The 24,277-nt window shown below is 31.4% G+C and overlaps 1 protein-coding gene across 1 annotated transcript; it reads left to right on the top strand.

Annotated features, from left to right (window-relative positions):
- The first annotated feature begins 76 nt into the window (after positions 1-76).
- On the top strand, positions 77-23,959 carry LOC139090526 (uncharacterized). The gene is made up of 6 exons (XM_070640258.1): positions 77-3,976; positions 21,104-21,205; positions 21,528-21,624; positions 21,684-21,785; positions 21,886-22,055; positions 22,746-23,959. Exons 1-6 carry the CDS (start codon positions 3,035-3,037, stop codon positions 23,745-23,747), a joined length of 2,415 nt encoding a protein of 804 aa, XP_070496359.1. The 5' UTR covers positions 77-3,034; the 3' UTR covers positions 23,748-23,959.
- Positions 23,960-24,277: the final 318 nt, after the last annotated feature.

Raw genomic sequence — 24,277 nt, 5'->3', positions numbered from 1 at the left:
ATGTTTATGACAAGTTATTATTCCTCCATGTATGACAAATGTTAAATTTATTGCCTTTGTCTTAAAAATTTGAAAATGGAAATAAAATTTAAAAAATTGTTGAACTTATTTTTTTAAGACAAATAATTCAAGGAAGAACAAATACTTTCTGAAAAAAACATAAAGGAAACGAAATTGACAATATAAAAATTTGTTTGACTTGAGGAAAGATAAATCCATTGTTGGTCTAATATTTTATAGCTTTTTACTATTATTTATACTTTCTGTTGAACATTGATAGTAAAAATTTAGCGATATTTATGTTGTTGAAGTTTCTAGTTTTTACTGATGGTCTAATAAGGTTCAAACCTTAAACATTAATAATAAGAACAAAATTAAAAGTCCAAGCCTATATAAAATCCAGCTAGCACACAGAGATCTTGAAAAGAAAATCAACCAAAGTTCAGGAATTTCCGTTAAAATTCTAAAGCTTTCAGCATAAAAAAGTACGAATATATAAAGAAAAAAGTTCAACAGGACAAGCGAACAAATTGAAGATAGAGGGAAGGAGATAGTGGGGACGTACACATAAAGCATATAATGAATGAAAAGAGAAACTTTTTTATTTCTCATTTCACTTTGCCATTTTATATTCGAAATACATGCAACTGGTTGACACATAAAATATTGAAGAGCTTGAAAACGACTATAATAGCTGTGGCAGTGGAAAAAAAAGAAATAAGGGTAGGAGAGGAAAAAATTCTTCCTACACAGCAAGAGCAACAGCAACAAAAGCTAAAGTAAAGAATTAAAAATTGTGCTTCTTCTCACTGTTAAATGCCTAAAGAGAAACAATAAGTGGAAAAAAATAGGAAGGAGGACAAAAATACATAGTAATAAGTAAAGTGGAATAAACACATTGACACTCAAATTGTGAAAGTTTTTTTTTGTTGCGTGTCAACCTGAATTCAGTCCTATTCTTTATTGTCGTGTGTGCTCAAAGTAATTTTCCACTATATATTTGTTTACTTTCATGAATCGATTGTCAAGTGACTATACTAGTAGGTGACTATAGGCTACTTGGCACTGAATTTCAGTCATTTTTTTATAGTTTCCGTGACGAAATATTTAACCTTGCATCTACATATACATGCATAAATAAAAGTCAATTGTCCATTGATGACTAATCGACTAACTCTTTGTCAACGTCACGCCATTGAACTTTATATCCCCCAAAACTATTGTTCAATGTAATTACCTTATTTTGTACCCCCTTATCTCTATGAAAATATCTCACTGACTACTTATAACTAATTTTAAAGAATAACTAACTACTATTGACATTGTAGGAAAGCTTGTAGTGCATGTATGTGTGTCTGAACTTGTGATTTATGTAATACTATCGGTTTCAAAAAAAAAGAAGAAAACTAAAGGATTTACTGTTGCGCTTTAAAAAACGAGAGGGTATAGAATAAAAAATATTGCACTCCTGACAATTGTACTCATTATTTTATTAGCATTATTATTATTTATATTGAAAAAAATTTCCCTCATGTGAATTCCTTTTTCATATCCAGTTCTATTATTTTAAAACGGATGAAAAATTTTACACATTCTTCTTCCATCGCAGTGAAACTGTCTTTCATATAACTCATTTAATAATATATATAATAAGGAGAAGCTGAAGCTGAATTGCAGGAACTTTTTCTATTCCTATTTTGAATATAGTTATCATTTTTATAGAAACTTTTTCCTCTCATTATTCGCTGAGCATTGAATGAAAACAGAAGAAGTTGAATACTGCTCAGAAATTATAATTGGAAAACGTAGCTTGAAGAATTTTTTTGTAAGTTTTTGATATCAACTTGTTAAGTATTGATTTTGTAACACTATAATAAAGTATAAAATATTGCAATATATAAAATATATTTGCAAGTCAAGGAATTGAAACTTAGTTCCAAAAAAAAACTAAATTTTAAGAGTTTCTGGAAGTGATCCAGTGGCAAGAAAAGCTCTTTGTTTGATTATTAAGACAGGCTAGTTACTATAGAAACTTAAAGAATAATTAAGTATAAGTAAATAAATTAAAAATAAATGTTATCACGATATAAAATGAATTGTAGTTAATGTAAGGTAAAAGAAAAAGAAGATTATGAAAATCTATACAAAAAAGTATAACAGCAAACACAAAAGGAAAGCATAACAGAATTAAGTAGTTCTGTTGATAAATTTCAAAATATTTTTTTAAAACAAAAATTAAAAAATTAAAAAATTTTGGAAGAAAACCCCAAAAACTCACGAATTTAGTGCAGCACAAGAAGAACCTTAAATAAATTTTGTACTCGATTATTTGGTTATTGGAAGTACTAAGAAAGGTCATTAAATTTTTTTATATGTGTAAAATGTTCAGGTTTTAGAACATTGGTCTAAATTTTACTTTTCAAAAGTTTATTTGAAAATTTTCAAAATATTAAAAATCAAGTCCAGATTATCTTTGACACTAAATCAGATTAAAGACAGAATACATAAAAATAACTAATCAAAAAAACTTTGTAAACACCCACCTCAAGGTCGTTTCATTCCCACCTATTGAACTTTTACAACCATACACAACTGACTGCTTCCATTCATTATCATTATCACCCTTACCATCACCCTACAATTTTTCCTTCCAAATCACACACACCTTTCGGAGAAGAAAATATTCTTTTTTGATAAATTTATAACGCGATGATAATGCAAAAGTAACATTTGGGTCGAAAAATTATTATGTGGACACACCTAACTCACTACTATTAAGAAAAAAAAATTGTAAGACTTGTGTGTGTGTGTGAGTGTGTTTGTCAAAATTAAAAAGTCGAAAGAATATTAGACAGAAAAGTGGCAAAATAAGCTTTACAGAACATACATAGAACGGAAATCGCCATCAAGAATTATCAAAGATCAAAAAACATAACAATACATACACAACCGTGTAGTGTCTCTGTCAATATACACATAAGCAATTCAGCAAAATAATAATAATAAAAGAGTATCGCGTTTATAAACAAAGAGAATGTATGCGGCTGCAGGAGGGGCATCATGCCGTCAAGCACGCAAAAGACAGGCACAACAAGCGTCGAAGGACAAAGCGGCAATACAGAAGGCATTGAAAGAAAAATTAGCTGCTTCAAAGGCTAATCTTGCAGCAACGCCAACAAAAAGTAAACAGTTTCATCAATTACCGGCATCATATCTAAGAACACCGCATGCTGGTGTACGAAAATTAAGCGCCGGATATACGGGTCATAGTAGACTATTACTACCAATTAACGAGCAATCTGCACAACAGCATTCACCTTCACATCAACTGTTGTCTTCATGTCATCATCATAATAATAATCAACATGCCCGCACTCCAACATTTGGACATCGAGAGTTGAGACTGGATGTAGAGCACCACAAAAAATTAACAAAGTCAGCGACTGCATCATTTCCATTAGTTTCGCAAGCACAAACACCACCCGCATCGCCACAAGGAACGAATTTATGTCCATTTCATCATCTTCAACATAATACTAATAATAACAATAACACTACAAGTAATTTTCAAAGACAAAGTCAATCAAATTTATTATCAGTCCAAGTGCCACTGAACGATGGAATTATTATCACTCCTGCGACGCCACTTCCGTCTCCCGGCAGTGGTTCAAATCGAGAGCAACAGGGAGATCAACAGTTGATGACATCTTTAAGTGATTTACGCAAACCTAAAATTGTTGATGATTTGCCAGAGTTTCCACTGGGTCGTGCTTGTTCTGTCTATCGTAATCGTAAATTGGAAGCTGATGAAGCAGCCAATGATCAACAGACGGTTAAAGTTAATATTACAAATGATGATTATGAGCAGCAAAAGCAACAATTTTTTATCGGGACATTGCCAAATGGAAATGCAGCAACAACTCAACCATGGATTGAAACGGATTATTATGATCCAGAAAATCCAAATTGTATTGAGGTAAAACTTTAATGACAGTAATATAATTGTTTAATATCGTTCGTACTTTTTGTTATCATTTTCCTCATTTTCATCATCATATCATTTCATGACAACTCGTCACATGAATCATTATCCATCATCATTTCACTTAAAAATAGCTAAAATGTCAGTGACTTGTTCGGCTTCAAGTTATATTTTTCAAACCACAAAAGTTGTGTTTGACAGTCCTTGAAAGGTCAGAACTTAAGAAGGTAGACCTTTTAGAAAAAAATCGAAATGTTTTCAAGAATTTTCCATTTCTATATTAAATATTAAAAAAGGTCACGAACAGAGAGAATTTAATTAGCTGAAAATCATAATTGTTAAACATGAAAGCTCACAATTCCTTTTCAGCAATCGCACAAATCAAATAAAAATTTGAATGAAAAAGGCACCGAGAGCAAAAAAAAAGTCAATAAAACCTGTTGGCAATTTCACAGCTTTTCAATTTTTATCCCTGTTCATTTCATATTTATAAATAAAACTCAATTACCATATTTAAATACTATTCTGCATCCTCTCTCTTTTTTTTGGTGCGTAATTGAGAGTTGCTACATCCATATATGAATGTGAATATGAAGTTTTTAAAAATAAATTGGATAAAAAATCAATATCAATTAAATGTAAAGGGGGAATAATTAACTGCTATCCTATACAGACTAAAATTAAGTGCTATATTCCGGGATTTATATTTAAACTAGTTCAATAACATCAAGCATGGAATGATTTCCAATAATGATGTCATTAAAAAACATTTTAGTGGTTAACATCACTAAATATTTAAATTTTGTACTTTAGGGCTGTTCACATATAACAAAACGCAAAACAAAATCAAATCGACTTTTTGATCTACCCTTTCCCTTAAGGGCCAATATTCCTCTCAAAATCTCAACTTCCTACCCAACCCAAACGCTACGTAATTAGTGAATTTCCCCTTTCCTAGATTTTCTCTTATGTTACTCGAAAAACTAAAATTTTGTATGTCCTTTTGGGAATTTAAATAATTGCAAGTACTGCTCCTGACATTTCTATTTATTTCCAATTTGCAATTAAACGATATTGACCACAAAAAACATTCTACATTCGAATTCATGTTTGCTTGTTCAAGTATTGCATTTGAATACCTATTAGGTATATATGGTTTTGCAACTTGTTGAAACTTCTAAAATGTACAATATGTGATGAAGTATGATTAAACAATACCTTCAATACTATATGTGAGGTTCATTGCTTACCATATGCTGCCTAAGAAATTTTGTGGAAAGCTTTTTAATAAAACGAACAAAAGGGAACATTTGGGATATCAAAATATGAATTTGGCTGAATTGATTGCATTGTGTCTTTTACATGTAGCTAAAGAGTCACCTGAAAATAATAACGCGGTTTTCTCTATTGATGAAAAGTTAATCACGGATATTGCTAGAATTCCTGAGGGGAATCGAATTTTAACCGTACAAACGGATCGAAATCAGCCGCTACGGTGCTGTAAGGACATCCATGTAACTTAAATGTTGCACATGTAATATATAACGTTCCTAAGGAATATCAATGTAATACATTTGGGACACTTTGGTTACATGTGCATGTTTGCGTTTTATCGTTAATACGGCGACTCAGCGATACACTACATGTTGTGCTGTTCGGGAAAGTGAATTGGATTCAGATCGTCCCTTTTCTTCTTGTTACAAATTTTCCATGCAAAAACTGTTGCAAAACCGAACGTAGTATATGAACAACACTAAAATGTCCGAACATTTTCACGGTCCTTAATCTGCGGCATTAAACAGAACAAACTCCCTTTTATCCAATTATGGTTATTCCCAAAATTACAATCTTTAGAATTCAGTCAATCAATATTCTTAAAATTACAATTACATACTAGATATTTTACAAACTTTTAATGCTCAAATTTAATTGTGAGAAAACAGAACTTTAATAAAAAGGAAGCAAAACCAGCAAGAATCGATAAAACCACGTGCTATTGTATAGTGCAATTGAAAGATGAATTTTTCATGTGCATAATGAATAAAAAATATTTGCAATGAAATTCTAATCTGACAAGTAAAATATTTTCCACATCGAGCACATTTATACACACTATCATCTGCCCTTCCTTTGATATGTAAATTTTTTATTCCTATTCGCAAATTGAATTCTATGCAATTTTGATTCGATTCAATTTTGATCAATGGATGGTTTGTTTGATTTTGAAAAGCGAATCATCTCCATGTTTTATTTATTCAATAGTGATGAAATTAGAATTTAATGTACAGCTATGATTAGTTTTGTCTGAATATCCAATAAATAATAAATCCATATTTTTATCATGAATATTTGATGCGATATTTTGACGAGAAAACAGTTAGATACTTAAAACTCAAAGAGCTATTCAATAATATGAAGACGTTCATTCATTCAACATTTACCTCCTTTTCTCTTCTTGAATAAACTCCTCTTGAAAGAACTCTTAATTGTCGTAAATGAATTAATTTTAAAATTGAAAATCGATTTGTTGCAAATTTTAATTCAAAACTTTTGTAATTGTGGTGAATGTAGTTTAATAAAAACTTCCCCTAGCGACACAAATGAAGAAGGCTCAGCTAAGGAACTTTAAAGTCTCCGCTAAGCTTCTTTATTCGCGATTTTCTTCACGAATTTATAAATAAATGAGATGTTTATTTATCCAAGTTCAAAAACAGACTGAGCTTTTTTATGAAAAGGGGTTTTCAACTATGTAAAGTAAATATTATTCAAAACTCAAATGAACGTTACAACAAAAATATTGGCAAGGAATTAATGGATTCAAAAATTGAGTTATTTCGATGAAATTCCCTTCTTTTTGTTATTTTTTCTAAGAAATCAAACAGATATGCAAATTATATGCTATTCAAATCGAATCTATTCATTTTATGCTCAATCGTATAATTTTATCGTGGTGGTATATCAAACCCAATATAAAGCTTGATTGCTTCTTTTCCGATTTTTATAGGTTTGTTTCTTTATATGAAGAATCGAGGAGACTTTTGTTTTCGATATTCCATGCTATTGTCTATTTTAATAAAATAGTTTTCTTTGTTAGTCTTTATTCCTGTTTTTCTGATTTGAGCTGAAATGGTGGGATCCCAAATATGCAGTGTGATGTTTAGCTTATCCGAGACTTGAACTCAATACTCAATATGCTTAATACTCAATATAATCGTATTCATATTCATCATCCTTGATGAAATACTACTCAAGTTAATACATGCCATTATTGTTTTCTTAACAATCAGTAAAGGTTATTGAATTAAGACACAGTGTTTATTTAAAGCAAATTATGGTAAAAGAAAGCATTCAGAAATCAAATATTTGAAATTACAAAAAGTATTTGATGAATGTCATGTTTATGTTAAAATAAATAATTAAAGAAAATTAACGAGAAAAACCATACATATAAATAAGTCCTAGGTGTTTGTGCTTATTAAATCAACTAATCAACCACGAAAAATCCTTGCATACACGAAAACCAAATAGAATTATTTATGTTATAGTATGTATACAAATGAATGTATACATATAAATGGAAAAAACATAATAATAAGAAGGAAAGCTATCGACACAATGTATAGAGAAATAATGTTACGACACACCTAAGCAACCATCATTAAATATAAAAATAATGACAACAATGGTCAAGTCAGCACAGGCAGTAGAAAGTTGAAGTGTAAAAATCTCATTAGAATAATTAAACACTCTCTTCTGCTTATTTAGTGAAGCGTTTAAATCACGCGCAGCAACTCATGGATAGTGATAAATGTAAATGAAAAATGAATAAAATTAAATTATTAAGTAATCACGTGAGGGACCGGACCATAACAAATATAAGTTAAATGAAAAACATGTTAACAGAAACAGGATTACAAAGTTTTTTTGGTGATAAAAAATTAGCGATGAAGAAAAAGAAAAATTTACATGATGCATACAGTAGTTGCAACTATATCTTATGTTCTTATCTGCTTCAACGTTTTTGAATGTAAATGAAAAATGACAAAAATGTGAAAAACTCATGAATTTTGTAGAGAACAAAAACTAAAGCTAAACGTCAAAAAAGTGTGATAAAAATAATCTTAGAATTTCATTGTATGAGTGAATAAAAAGACAAAAACAACAAAATGCAGGCAGCATTAATGTTAAGGAGTAAACAGCGCATTGCGCGAAATAAGCTACGACGTCAACGACTTGGTGGTCGAGATGAGATTCCTTGTAATGTTGCACCACCGTGTCTAGAGATTCCACCGTTCCCGCAGTTTCCACCAACAAAAGCTGAATTTGCAGTACGTCGTTCAAACTCCTTCATTGTAATTACCCCTCCATTTTCCCAACAAATTTCTTTCTTCTCTCTATTCTGTTCTACTTTAGCATATCAAAATAAAGCAATACTTGATCCATATTTCGTATATGTGTGGATTGACAATTTGAGTTCACTTTTGTGATAATCATATAAATGTTTTTTATTAATATAAAGAACAGATGTGAAAATGCTAAGTAGCACAATGAACATTCTTTAATAGAGGTTTTGCAAGCTAAAATTTTATTTATATGCAAGAATATAATGTTTGCTGCTTGAATGCAATTTTAATTCTACATTAAGTTCGCTAATTGTTGATAAAGAGCTTATTTATGTTACCTAAACATTTGTGCTTTAAGAGTTCCTATCTGCATTTTTCAAACGTTGTTCCGAGTAATGTTTGAAGTCGACTAGGATTTTATTCCGATCAGCACAAGTTTTTCATACATGGCATTTAAGTGACAATTATGGCCGTTAACATGAAAATTGCCAAAACTGTCACTTGGATGCCATATGATAACTACTTGACTGCCATGAATAAAATCGAGTCGGCTTCGAGCTATGATCCAGCTCGATTGTTCAGCTTGGCAACAATGACATCTGTAAATTTACCAAATCATCCAATCACAGACCATGTTCACTATTAGACCAAAACAACATATAATTCATTTCAAGAAAGGTGCAGGTTGCTGAATATTAATTATTTTATCATGATAACAAGCAGCGAACTTAAAAGATTAATTTTAATAGTAATTACTTGCAAATTTATAATCATCTACACCAATTATTAAAAATATATCTTTTTTTGCATGTAATAATTACAATTTATTGATTAATAATTTCATTATTATGATCGCTCATAACACAAAACTTCACATTTGTACATAAAACTGTTGAAATGTTAACACGGAATGGTTGCTCGTAAATTTATATGAAATAATTATAAAATAAAACTAGTGGAAGTGGCAATTAAAATCTGAACAATTAAACACCGTTAAATGAGTGTTTTGAAACCGGTAAATGTTTGCATCAGGAATAGTTTGCTTTAACTTTAAGTACTTTTAATGATTTTGTTAGGAATTAAATCAGCAAGGCTTTAAATTACTGGTGCATATTTATTTAACAAACGGATTTACAAGAATAAGTTTTACATCAAATGAGCTTTATGTTTTGGGGACGTTCACTTATTACGGAGTTAAGGTTATGTGACAACTCAAAGTCTAGGGAGGGGATCTAGAATATTAAGTACTTTCTTACAGTTACACAATTTATGAATAACTTGAATTTGACATAATGCCAAAACATAAGTTATATTAAACTAGAACTTTTTTCACTGCAAAGCTGCTCATTTTCCTAAAAAAAAAGTGGATTTTCCTTAATGTCTACGATAATCGAAGCAAATTGTTTTTTACTACAAAATACATTACCTTTATTTTATTCCTCATTTCAGTACTTGAACGTTAAAAATACTCTGTTCGTGTTTTTGAGACATTCAAAATAATATCAGCAGAATAGCTTTACTTAGGCTTTCCTTGTTCAGGAATGAACTGTAACGAGAATCTTTAGTTTCTATGACGATGGATGTAAATAATTTTAGTGTAAAAATTCCAAAGATAATTGAACAATTTAAGACCAATAGGACAATGATAACATTAGATCAGTGATGGACAACCTGTGTACCGCAGCACAATAGTGTGTCACCAAAAATGTTTGAAAATGGCATGAACCGTATGTCGTATGCGGTTTCAGTCGAGACTTACCATCAAGGTGTTCCGTAAAAAATAAAAGGTTGACCATCACTGTATCAGATCAAAGGAGAACTTTTGAAAAACAATACGAAAAGTTTTAGAACATTTCAGACAATTTAAGATTTTTATCGATTACAACTATTACAAATACATCCTAGATGGGAATTCTTAGACGTAAATTTTGCTATGTAAAATATTTTCCTGTAGTTCGATCCAGGGCCGCATTCAGGGGAGTATTTAACTCTCGTTTTGGCACAAAAATTCTTCAATTTGCTACTTTTCCTTACTTCCTCTCTAAAATATTTCTAACATCACCTCTGGTTTACTCTGCCTGCATTAAGACGTCTATTCCATAGTTTTTCATTTACTTATCCTCACACATTAATTTAGAGGATCGGACAACATAATTCTCGTACTTATAATCTTTTAGATAAACTTTCTATCATAACTTAGATTAAGCTTGAACATTTTCCTTATTCTGTGCAAACAATGAGCAACGCAGAAATAAATATTTTATGTTCTATACCGGCTTTTGTTTTCGATCGGCTTTTGGTTTTAGATATTTGAGTTGCTTAATACTTTGAGTATTAAAATAAAAGTAATTAGCTAAGAAGCCATTCGTTTATTATGTTATGCATTGATGTATATTTAATTTTACTTACTCAATTACTTCGCTGGCCATACAGATCAATGTGATTCAGGACTTCCTCCTGATGGCGTTTGAAACTGGTCCTACCGATGGCATCCGCTTGCCAATTTCCAATATCAAATGCATTACTGCTACTGTCAATAGCTTTCTTCCGGGAATTCTTTGGACGTCTTCCTGATCTTTAAATCCCGTTACATTAAATCAATATCATACCTTAGTGAAAAAGATCAGTGACGTTGCAAAGGTTTGTGGCATTCTAGATCAAACCAAAAAATTTACTTCCTTAGAATCATATGATGTTGTCACTAGAAACTCAAGGCAAAAGCTTCATTCATCATCGTCATACAGTGTCACTGTGGATGATTGCTTCCACTTTCTTTCAAAGAACAAGATCATAATATTTTAAGTTCTGGAATAAAAATGTATCATATGATGTAAAGTCAAGTAATTTCTAATCCTATACAGCAGTCATAAAACACAAAAATTTAAATCATCAACACACTCCGCGTATAGAACAAAGCAAAATTCATTTCATGTTAGTTACAAAAAGGCAATTTGCTATAATAATAAATATTGTATTTTTGCGTGCTGAAACTTCTCACAGTTCAACCATTTTTTTTATTATTTTATATATTTCTTTATCTCCATTTCTTTTCCTCACTCTCTCGAGGTCGAATCGATTTTTTGATTCATGTAAGCAAAGCAAAATTCTGCGAGACTTTGAATATACACATGAAAAATGAAAGTCTACGACATAAAAGTCATGAAATGTGAAGAGAACTTGACACTCTCTGAAAGCAAAAGTCATTAAAAGTAAATTTTGGTATTGATTTCAAATATTTTCAAGTACGTACATTGCACATTTCCCGATACGGTGTCGGTATGAAATTGAGGGTGAAAAATATCCTAGCGGAAGTTTCGTCAGAATTGTAGCATAATTGTGGTATTTAAATTCTTACTTCTGAAAACATTATTTCTTCAAGTTACGACTTTTTTGATAAGATTCACTTATAAAGTAGGGTAATTGATTGCATATTGTAGGGCAGTGATGGCCAACCTTTTATTTTTCGCGACACACTTTGGTAGCTAGTCTCAATCGATACAGCACTAAGCCCAGGGTTCATGACATTTTCCAAAATTTTTGGCGGCACACAGGTTGGCCACCACTGTTGTAGGGGAAGAAATGATTGAAAAATAATGGCAAATGATGCAAAACTCGAAAAATTTATAGTTTCTCCTTATCATGATAATCGACATGAGCGGTTAATATATACATACTGAATGAATAAGTGTATGGGTGTTGATAATGATGATGACGATGATAGCATAGTCATTTAAAGGAACTATTTTTTTACTTTATATAAAAAGTTTCAGTAAATTCACACTTCAAACTACAAAAATTGGATGTTCATGAAGATGAATCAATTTAACATGTATGTAATCGATTAAGTCAGTGGTGAGCAACCTTTGTGTCGCGATACAATAGTGTTCTGTCAATTTTTTGGAAATATCACGATCCACATGCGGGTTCAGTCATGGCCAAGTCATAGATTACCATCAAGATGTGTCGCGACACAAAAAAGGTTGTCCACTACTGGATTAAATGAACACGAGCATAGATTAAAGTAAATTAAAGAGAATTGTCATCTGCGGGAAAAAAGACGAATGAAGCATTTGCGCTAGTAATAATAAAACTTTCGCTTTCGTCATTTGTTTGATGGTTGACTATAAAAAAAGAAGAAGATACATCATTTATATTATTTCTTTCTCTCTGCACTATTTCTATATCCTTTATTTTATTTCTTAGTTTTTTTTAGCAATAAAATGTGCTAACAATAGTTATTCAAAACATGAAACGAGGCTTGACAATGACATAGTACAATTAGCTATTAGCGATAATAGGCTACAATTTTGAAAATATCATGATCATTTACAAATAAAACTTTGAGGCTAAATGTAGCCACTGAAAATGAATTATTGACTTTTGGGCAGTATCCAAGTAATAATTTATAGTTGTTTGATAGAGAATAGAAATTTTTAAGATCTATAGACCAGTGGAGGCCAGTTGCTATCAACACTTCAACGTAATGGAATTACCGACTAAATTGTGCTGCTCGGGTTCCTCATAAGATTCAAAGATAAAACAATGATTTCCCAAAAAAGATCATTTCGACGGCGTTTGACACAAATTTTATTCAGAATTACAAATCACATTCAATAATTCAATAAACATTTTTATATTATTTGCAAGCTGACTGCTTCTTTCAATTTAAATGTTTTGATGTAAACCGACAAATCGGAAGGATGTAAAGAAGAAAATGTAAAATCAATGATAATTCAAATTCAGAGTGAAAAATGATCTGGAAAAGTTTATTGATTAGAATAATTTTATTAACTTGTCTTTCTTCGTGTGACATATTTCGGTACGGTTATTATTGTAAGGGAGACACCAAGCAATTAATGAAAGCTTGTTGAATGTGGCCATAAAAAAGTAAAGTGAGGAATTTATGTGTTCTAGTGAATAGAAAGATGTTCACATTCTTGGTTATAAAACTAACATGATAAATTCTCAAGCCATTCAATCCATGTATCATGATTCATGAACAACACATCTTGAACAAAACTTTTCCATTATCACCTGAACTATAGTAAAATTATTAAGTTTTCAATCTAAAAAGTTATTTGGAAAATTCATAACAAAGACTCATAAGAGATATAACTGCATCTTCGTCATAATTTATATTTATTTATGTGGATGATGATGCAAGGTACAAATAAAACTTCAAGGAACAATAATAGTAAATGTGTTTTTGCCTTCGTCGTTGACATGAAAACATGAAGCTCCATGAAGCTTTAAATTAAGAAAACTTTGTAATGGATACGAGTTTTTATAACATATTCATGGCTTGAAATCATTAGCATAGGTAGGAAGAGTTAGAACTAGTGAGTTTGCTATTTTAGCGCTTTTTAGGAACTGCTATATAAAAATTATGATTTGACCATGTCAGGTTCAAAAAATATATAATATGGATTGAAGATTATCATCGTCCAGAGCTAATAATTTGTTTAACGAATGAGGGTGAGGTACTCAGTACCGAAGGATAAAGGGATCAGAATGTTCTTTGAGCCACTACATATGATTCGAAATAGAACAAGTGAAAAATTCCTCCTTCCATATCTCGATCATGCAAATTGTACTCAGAGCATGCAAATTGCAATAATTGGGTACCAAAGTATTAATCTATTCCACCACCGAGCCACTTAAACTCATCGTCCTTGGCGGATCCTTTTCCATTTGTCTCGCTCGGGCATGAAATTCACAATTTCAAGTGTATCGAGTTGCTTTAATATGCACCTATCAATAAAATAATTCTATCAAATCCAATAATCGGTAAAAAATCGAATTTTTATTGATTTCCGTCGATTCTTTACACCAAAAATACCGAGTACAAATTTATATTTCCATATTTTCTATCTCATTCATCATAATCTTTTTCACTCCTTTCGTGTCGTTCAGCCTCACACCACTTTCTCTAGAAATAACACTATTCTGTGTTTGTCTATAGGTCAATGTTGCATTGTTGGAAATGATTTTATTGCCATTTTCCAAAAAAGCAATTGAAATTTATATTTTTTTTTTCAAATATTGGAAACTTATTGAAGCATTTCGTTTTAGTCTTAAACCATCACTGTGGATATAATGTGATTGCTTATTGTATTTAAAATAATTTTTTGTGGAAATGGAAGTAAAGTTATCTGTATCTTCATCAAGAAGAATATCATTTGCAAGTGATTTAAAGAATTATGAGTATGATTTAGAGTTAGAGGAACTAGAGAATGAGAGGGATAACCCAACAGGCAAATATAGTAATCGAAAAAGAAGCCTTTTTACATTTTCAAATGAAAATGACGAGAATGATGATGATGAAGATTTTCGTCAGGATTATGGCAATGTAAATATTACAAAATTAGAATTTAAATCCAAGCTTTATGTTGATGAAGCTCAATGATGATGTTATCATCTAAAATGAATATTCCTACTTAACTGGAATAACGTATTTTTAATTATTTTATAATTTACACAATATAAATAAAAATATTTAGTGGCGCACATTTGAAACCAAGCATAAAGGATCATATTCCAGTCGACTGAATATGAAAACTCAGAAAGAATTATGTCAAAAAGTCAGAATGAAGAGAATGTATTCTGTCGAGGTAAATATTTATACTAAAAACCTCAACAATCTTCACCATTAGAACGATATGTAATTTCATACAAATATCATCGTATCTAGAAAACTAGTGATTGCCTTAAAAGATTTTCATGTTTCACAAACTCTCGTGCATGCATGCTTGTGTTATGGAGATGAGAAAATGATAAGGATTAATTCATCAAATTTCATACAAAAAAATAATCTAAAAAAACAGTTTCAAGAAAAACATGGAAAAGTGGATTTGCTTGTGCACAATAAATTTGAATTTGAATTTATGATCATCAATAGTGCATCTATTGACAGATAGATAGTGATGGAGAAAATACTTCGATATGCATTTGGAAAACAAACAAATGGTGTCATAAAAAAGCAATAGCACCAAATAGTTTTTTTTTCTTTCTACATAAAAATAGAACATGATCAAAATATGTCGTATGCCTAAAATGAGTCATTTTTTTTTTTTATTTTTGCTTGTATACACACAAATAAATTGATACAGTTGCATGGACGAAAATTCCAAAAAAAATAATAATAATATTTTGATAGCGTGGCGCAAATGCTATAAAAATAGAAATTTTTACCCATTTTTAATTTTGAAATAACAATATATTGTTATGGACACAGTTCCTTGCAGATGTAAATTTATTGAATTAAATTGAACGATTTTACCTAGTTAGGTTATTTATTTTGTGATAAATTTGGTCAAAAATAATAAGATTCAATCATTCTTGATCGGAACAAATTGGAATATTGTTACTTGATAACATTTTAATCAACCAATGTTTCGATACGGTATACATAGACCACTGATATGATACAATGATAAATCTGGTTTGGCAAGGCGATGTATCTGTACCGTATCATTGGTGTACTAATATTGGAGCATTGTACCGCTACGTACCTCTGGTGGAACAATCATACACAACTGGTGTACCATTGGTACAAAACAAGCATATTACCTTGCCATCCTAGGTGTAGCTTTGCCCTATTTTGCATTTTGGTAACTGAAAAATGTTTAAACATTAAGTCTTAAACTGGCTCCTCGTTGCCGTTGTAACAAAATTAAAATATGAGTCGATCAGAATTATTTAACAATAATAGAGAATTTTTGTTAAGGAAGTCCTTCTGATGGAGTGATAGATAGTTCACTCTTAAGGGTTCTTTAGAATGTTTAAAATAGTGGTGGCTAGCCTGTCTTCCGCTGCACATTAGTGATTTAAATTAAATGAATAACGAAACGATGGCATTGGGATTATTTAAGGAGGCAATTTTGTATCGATTGTGATTTTTTGGGGTAAAAAATTTCTCCGAAAAATCCGTCAGCATGATTTATTAGTCACAAACTACTCGTACCTAATTAGCTACTTAATAAAATATTAATAAAATGATTTATTGATTTCCATTGATTCTCACATATCGTGATGAAAAATCCTTCAAAAATATATTCATATTCATTGGTAAGAATCTCGCCATTCAATCGATCAAATTTATTTTCATTTATAAATCCAATTTTCTGTTTATTTGCATAAATATTCATACTTTTATGTTTGTTAGCAAACAAAACGAGGAGGAAAAAGCAGGAAAAAAATGAAAATGTTTGCAAATGAAGAGGAAGAATGAATCGGAAAAAATAAAAAGCAATAATAAAGAATTAATAGTAATAACATAAATTTTTAATGGCATATATGCATACATGTGATTAAGTATCGTATTTCTTCACCATCACGTTTTGTAATTTTGACCGATGCCAAAAAAAAAACACTTACTTATATAATATTACTCAATCATTTCCTTCCATGCCTTCTCTCATAAATCATAAAAATAAAAATGAAAATGGAAAAAGGATATGGCATCATGACCTTGCGAATATTTAAGCCAGAAATAATATTTCATTTTTTGATATCAAATAATTAGTTGAATTATGAGGTAGGAATTAATGATCAATAATTCCACAGCTAACATTTTTGCAATTAATCACTCGAGCGGTAGAATGCGGTGCCGTCAGAGCGTCATTAACGTCTTGCCGTTAAAATGGTGACGTAGCTGTTGATCTGACAGAAAAGTATGATTCCAAATAAAGGATCCCGAATGAGACTCAAACCCACGTCCTACAATTTTCGGTCGCATGCTCCTACCACTGAGCTTTCGGGGGTATTTGACTATATGGCAAAGTGCCATTTATAAATTACACATTTCCTGTAACCCTCTTACTACTGCACTGCAATCCAATTCCAACAGTAGTGGTGTCCTAGCGGATATGTTAAGCCAATTTTGGGAACCTTAGCGGGAAACCTCGACCGAAACAAAACCACATGTCATACGATTCATGGTATTTCCAAAAAATTTTGGTTTCCCACCATTACGTTATGCTGTTCGGATCAACTAATTCAAACGAAATTAGTGATTTCTTTTATGATTTCAAGAAATACCTAATTTGATTACTAAGGAAATTCTGTCTGCTCTTTTTATTTTTCGCAGGTCATTTTGATTATGTATAAATAATTTTTATTATCCAAATGACTTTTTTCATTGCGAATGTATATCAACTAGTGCTTATGGTAATGAAATCGGATTAATATATGGAGAAACAACTTGACTTTACGGCCGTGTTATCGCTGTCCGGCTTCCATTTTTGCTTCCTATTCCTTAAATTCAGAGAACAATTTCTATCGTTAACTCAGTTTTAGTTATAATAACTGTACAGATAGGGACTGATAGGGACATTTTAAGAAATAACGGAAGTAACAAAATAACGTGTTTATTGTAGGTGAATAGTGAAAATTCCATCAATATGCTGATTCTAATCGATGAGTGGTCTGAAAGTTGCTTTTTCCATGCTCACATTCAGCTTGTTATGTAGTTCCGAAAGTGGTTCCTACCATTATGTGTGACGAAAACTGAATAAACGACGAACTTTTAATGTGAATATAATTCATTCTCCGGACACAAATCGATACAAATTCGTTTGGCTACTTTTGGAGAACAATTAATTGCTGTATATCCAAAAAGTCATTGTTACATATTTACAAAATCATGCTTGTCGAGAGTGTTGTTTTTCATATTGTTGTCGTTATGTCTATTTGGGAATTTATGGGCGAAAAACTTCATAGACTCAAACTGTGTCAATGTCGGTAATGAATGAAAAATTTTTCATGCTCACTATGAAGCAGACATGAACTTTTTCACTAATTTTTCCATTTTATTGATTTTAATATTGCTTCTGATTTTTTGTTTTTGATTGAGCACGTGCTTGATTATATTCAAAATGCATTATGAATGTAAAAGGCTGTTGGAATCGATAAATAAATCGACTCGAACGGAACAACGAAGCCGTTAGAACGCCGCTAAGTCGATATGTTGAAGGCTAAATGACGTGAAAGTGCCTGACGGGTGGTTAGACCAAGCGTGATGGCAATAAATTAAATTTTCAAGAGTGTGCCGCTGGGACGATTGTTGACATTTTATCAACAGTAATTTCAAAATTAAGGAAGCACTAAGTCATTCGTAGAGTGCCTAACTCAGTGGTGGGCATCCTGTGTGCCACGGCATCCTAGTGTGCCGCCAAATTCTTTTTGAAATCCTATAAATCATATGCTATGAGGTGTTTCGGTCGAGGCTTACCACCAAGGTGTGCCGCGAAAAATAAAAGGTTCTTTACCAATGGCCTAACTTAATAAATTTTTCAATATTCTTTCCTTCGTAAAACATGAAAAAAGTGATCGTAAACATGTCAACTGTTCGAATCACGCAATGTTATTGGACTGGAGTAAAAGATTAGCTTTAATTCATAACACAAGCTTCTTTTGCTTTTTAAGAACTAAAAATAAAGCATAAATTTCACCGAAAATGTCGCCTTTCTGTGTTGTCTGCTAAAAAGATTTAGTTCTTTAGTGTCATGACACTTGAATTCTCGATTCAAACAAGATTATTATGTAAATAGAAGTAAGAATGACTTAACGTGTTTGAGTTATATTTAAATTTTCTTGGTCACTTTTTGACATTCACTACCTGGCTAATGCATTCTGACGAGTCATAAATGCTTTTGTGTATAATTGACGTTTTGCAATGCATATTTTGTTATCATGCACCTTTTATCAACTTTATTTTCACTACGTTGGTAATTAAGATTTTTTATCCATAATCACAGCCTTATATAAAGTATGAAATGAATATTGTATTATCACGATATGATGTTCACTTAAAAATGCATGAATAATTTTTTTCATATTAAGGAAAGTCATGTACTGCTATGTACTGTATATACTATTAGGTGTTGGACATAGTATTCAATTTACAGATATCATGCAATCAACAGATTTATTCAAAATTCAAAAAATATTTTAATACAAATTTTGAATTTATTTTAACTCATGTGCCATAAATGAATATAGCTTTGTCACGTCTTCATCAAGGTTCAGTCATGGTCACTTTTACTTAATTACTTTGTTGGTCGTACAGTTTAATTATGATCCATGACCTCCCACACGATCACTTTAATTAACACTAAATGTAGGCATATATGCAGAATTTGCACCTTTGTAAGTATGTGCTTCCATTTAATGATAATAAATAAATCTGTGACAAAACCTATTTCACTTGTGTCACTCGGGTCAGTTAAAATTTGCACGAATATTATTTTCTAGAGCAGTGGTGGGCAACCTTTTAATTGTTGCGACAAACATTGTTGGCAAAGATGGAACGAAAACGCAAGGAGACACAATAAAGTGTCTGTTATTCATACTAGTATCCCGCGACATACAGGTTGCCCACCACTGTTCGAAAGCCTGCAATATCGTACAAAATCTGTAAACTATTAATCATTCATGCACGATTCCTCTACATATTAATTACTGAAAGCAAATTTTTATAAAATTCGTTATCTATAGGCAGGTGCAATCTGTAGATTTAAATGTCGGTAACTGTCATTTACAATAAACAGGAGATGGTTTACATTACTGTTATTCATCGAGACTGTATATTGCCTTTTACAAAAAAAGAGGCAAAAATACCTAAAAGTAACGAACGGCTATAATAAAGCTCTACCAAAACTATCGGGCACTCGAGAATTAATGATCATGTGCTTAGTGTCTATAAATTGCAACATTTCAAATCAATCAAGCATGAAGAAAATGCTATCAAATTGATGTAGTAAAGCACAAAATAAAAATGTTTCTAATAAAAAATGAATGAGAATTGTTCCTTGATATTTACATTGTATGCTACATGCAATAAACATTTTTAACCCAATTCGTTTATAAGGACTGCAATGTTTTAAATTACAATTTTCGGTACAAAATTGAATTTCTTTTGTTCATTTTTAAAACTTTTTAAGCAAAATAACAAACAAAAAAAGAGCAAAAATGGAATCAGTTCCACAATTCAGCAAATTTTGTTCAACTTAATAAACCAAAACCTTCTTAATCTATTTAAAAGTTCGCATGAAGTTGTTCACTTTATTTGAATATTTAGAGCAGTGGTGGGCAACCTGTGAGCTGCGATACATCAGTATAATGCCATAATACGTACGTTATGATCTAGATTTAGAACCAACGCGTGCCGTAAAAAACAAAAGGTTGCCCAGCACTGATTTAGACAAACCAGCAAAAACTTTATTTTATAAACTCGCCACTGACTAAAAACGAGCTTACTATACAAATTGTTCCGTAAAAAAATATGCAATAAACCTTAAAGGATAATAAGAACCGCAAAAAGTACAAATAACAATTCAAGTGATAGAAAAATAAAGGTTCATGTTGGCAAGAAACGAAAGCAACAAAAAAAATTAATTTAAACAACTTAAAAGATAAATTTTAGCATGCAACTGGTTCTTCCTTTTATTTCCTTTCATGTCGGCTCTTCTTTCATGCACATAAATCCATTTGCTTTTATAAAAAGCTGCAAAAATCCCATTCCATACCTTTTGAAGAGAGCTTTTTTAATTGAAATTGTAAATCGTCACTATTGGTGCTGATTAGACCATTTTGGTTAAGTTAACACGAATAGGTGTTTTAGACAGGACTTTTACAGTTTTGATTATAAGATTCTCATGTAAAATAAATATTCTTTTTCCTATTTAAACTTGCTTAAACTTTTTTGTACATTCGCTTATCAAAAAGATATGTCTCGAGAACTTTTTTATTAGTATTCTTTAAATTCCATTTGTTTTAGTGTGCACAAGGTCGCCAAGCATGGCTTGAACGTGGTCGACGATGCAGTGTACAAGATCCAAATCAAGCTTCCTTTAATCGGCGGTGGATGAAACGAAATAGAGTAAGTATGCATATTATCTTGTTCAGGTCATCACATTTTCAATGCATAATATTGGATAAATCAGGCATATCTGCTGCATTTTAAAGAATTCAATTTAAATTATAATAATGCTCAGGTAGCATACTACATCAAATGTCACAAACCATTCCCGGTCGACACAAACTCTCCATGCCATCCAAATGGTTGCCATATGATATCCAAGTGACAATTTTCATGTTATCAGCCATAAAAATTGTCACTTAGATATCATGTGGTCGCCATCTGACTGCCATGAAAAGCATGTGCCGATCGGGATTGATTTATTAAATTAATTTATTTTTAGGTACAAGATGCGTCAATCGGAGGCTCGTCAGACGATGAAGATCTCTTAGGTGTAATTAGAGGCCCAAGTTCATTCGCCAATGCCTTCCTCTATATAGGTAAATACTGAACATATCTTACAAATGAGTAAAATATCTTAATCGATCATAATTTACAGGTTTAGGAACAATTTCTATCGGTTCAATCATATTTTTCGTAGGAACGGGAGAAAAAGGCTTTAAAACTCAAGAATTGAGATTGATAGGGCCAGTATTAGCAAGTATGTAAATTCAAGTTAAGGATGAATGATGACTTAATTCTTATATGCATTTCTGCTTTTATTTCTTTCTATATCATTAAACATTGACTGTCGTCAACAGTAATTGGTGTCATATTTTGTGTACTTCGTATCATGTTTTGCATATGTCCATCACATTGTATTAGTAGACGTGAGCGTAATAAAAAGAATGCAAAGGTAGATGCTGATCATCGAACTTCCCTCCTAGGCGACACTAAACGTGTATCGATAGCACGTGGCCCGTATATCAATGTAAGATTTGCAATGGGAATTTTTTAGTTTTTAATTTTAAGAATAGATGCTTGAAAATGTTATGGAAGAAGACAGCAGATGTGATAATGATAAATGGATGTTCTCTACGTGGTGAGAAGAATTAAACAGTTTCTGGAAAAATAAGATAAACTATTCAGCTATTCAGATCTAAAAGATCCAGGAACTTCGTATAATATGCATCTCAAAGCTAATGCTAGTTTAACGAATGAGGTTTCGCACTCAAATCTAGTCCTGCCTGGATCCAAACCACTCCTTCAACTACATTACTGCCTGCATCCTACAAACGGATGCAGTGAGTCGGGTATCCAGTACATATGATTCAAAAAGGACATTAGAAGCATTTACCATGTCGAGTCTCGAACCCATGACCGCTTGGGTCGGTTAGCAATGACTAAGTCCCGAAGAACGAAACCATTCAGCCACCGAGCCGCTTTGGCTCAGTTTCTGGAAAGGCTGTTAAAATTGCATCATAATGCAAAAGTCACCTGGATGTGTATTTGAAATATCAAGTACAGTTAATACTGTTCTTTAAAAATTAATTATTCAATATAGAAGCACCTAATTTGTTTATGACATACATAATATCATTATCATATTTGTGCATGTTTGTCATGTACTTCCGATAAAAAATTTGCTCTATTCAATTTTACATGTTTCTTTTTTTTCTAGAGTAAAATTCCAATGTCATCATCACAATCATCACAATTTCCACCGAAATCGATAGTTAAAAATAAATCATATGAAGGTGTAGAGACATTAAGACAAATTGCATCAACATCATTATTTTTAGATAAGGAGCAAAAATGTAATGCAATTTCAGGAGGTGGATTATGTCAGACAATACCGACAATAAAGGAGCCTACGGATGAAGGAAGCAGTAACGTGTCGCTTATAAACTTGATGCCACAAGCTAATGATGCAATTCTAGAGCCGCCAATAGAGATGATGATGAAAATGGATACGCTTAAAGTCGATACATTAAATGTCATAGATATTCTTAGTTTAACAGATTCCGAAACTGAACGCGAGATACAACAAATTGATATAAATCAGGAAGTAGTTATTCCTCGAGTAGAACCAACATCATTATTTAGTGACGATGATGATAAATGTGATGTTGGTGATCTTAACGAATTAATCGAAGACGATAGTCAATTAGATAGTGATGGAAATAAAAAGTCAACAGCAATTAATAAGCTTAATCGACAACGTACGTCATTAAATCAATCTAAAGTTAAAGATGCTGATACATTATTGATGGAGACATCACTTATGATAATTGATCCTGCGCCTTTATCACCACCGCCGTTTTCACCGCCACCATTGCCGATTAGTCCCAATATAGTCACGACAACATTCAATATACCATCGACATTATCCTTAACGCTTCCTCTTACAAATACGACTACATCGTCGTCATCAAATGCTGCCGTTTCTGGTGAAAATAGCACAAACGATAGACAACATACAACAGCTGCAGATGGAGGATCAAGAAGACATAAACATCATCATCATCACCATCACCATAAGGGATCATCGCAGCATAAACATAGACATTCATCAAATACTGGACGTTCTGCGTCTACAGATGAACGAGGTCAACCAATCAAGGATAGTCATCAATTCACCGAAGCTGAATTAGTTTTAAGTCCATCAAAATTAGGGCAGTAGTAAAATGAAAATAAGAGAGTAATTATTAAAAAGATATTAAATTAAAGAAAAATACTAAACAATACAGTTACAATATATGAGAAATAAGTATATATGAAGGAATAAAATAAGAATATACATAAATATATATATTTGGTATACAGCTCATAATGATGACTTACTTATGTATATTGAGAGATACTAATGATAACATTATGATATATAAAATTTTTGGTTCCTCAAATTTTGTTTGAAGAAAATTTAAATTTTGAAAGTTTAAAAAATTCGTTACAAATTCAAATATTTTCAAAAAAAGTTCGTTAAAAAATAAAACGGTCTGATTTTTTTTCAAAAAAATTTTGCAATGCTGAGTTAAAAAATAATTAAAATAAATCAAAGTATGCGTTGAACATGAAAAAATGAGATGGGAATATTCAAGATTTTATTCAACAATGTTCAATTATTCTGCCAATAATTAAAAGATGAAGTAGACAACATTATTAACTTAAAAATGTTAAATCCCCTTTGTTTACGTAAACCATAAAAAAGAT

This window comes from Chironomus tepperi, unplaced genomic scaffold, assembly GCF_022539635.2.
Source record: "Chironomus tepperi strain 1889 unplaced genomic scaffold, CSIRO-AGI_Ctep_v1 contig_219, whole genome shotgun sequence".
In the NCBI taxonomy this organism is placed as follows: domain Eukaryota; kingdom Metazoa; phylum Arthropoda; class Insecta; order Diptera; family Chironomidae; genus Chironomus; species Chironomus tepperi.
This window is presented reverse-complemented; position numbering and strand designations above follow the sequence as displayed.

Coding starts and splice junctions, on each gene's coding strand:
- LOC139090526 (XM_070640258.1), top strand. CDS start 3,035: ATGTATGCGGCTGCAGGAGGGGCATCATGCCGTCAAGCACGCAAAAGA. Junction 21,206..21,527: donor GGTGGATGAAACGAAATAGA/GTAAGTATGCAT, acceptor ATTTATTTTTAG/GTACAAGATGCGTCAATCGG. Junction 22,056..22,745: donor CACGTGGCCCGTATATCAAT/GTAAGATTTGCA, acceptor TTTTTTTTCTAG/AGTAAAATTCCAATGTCATC.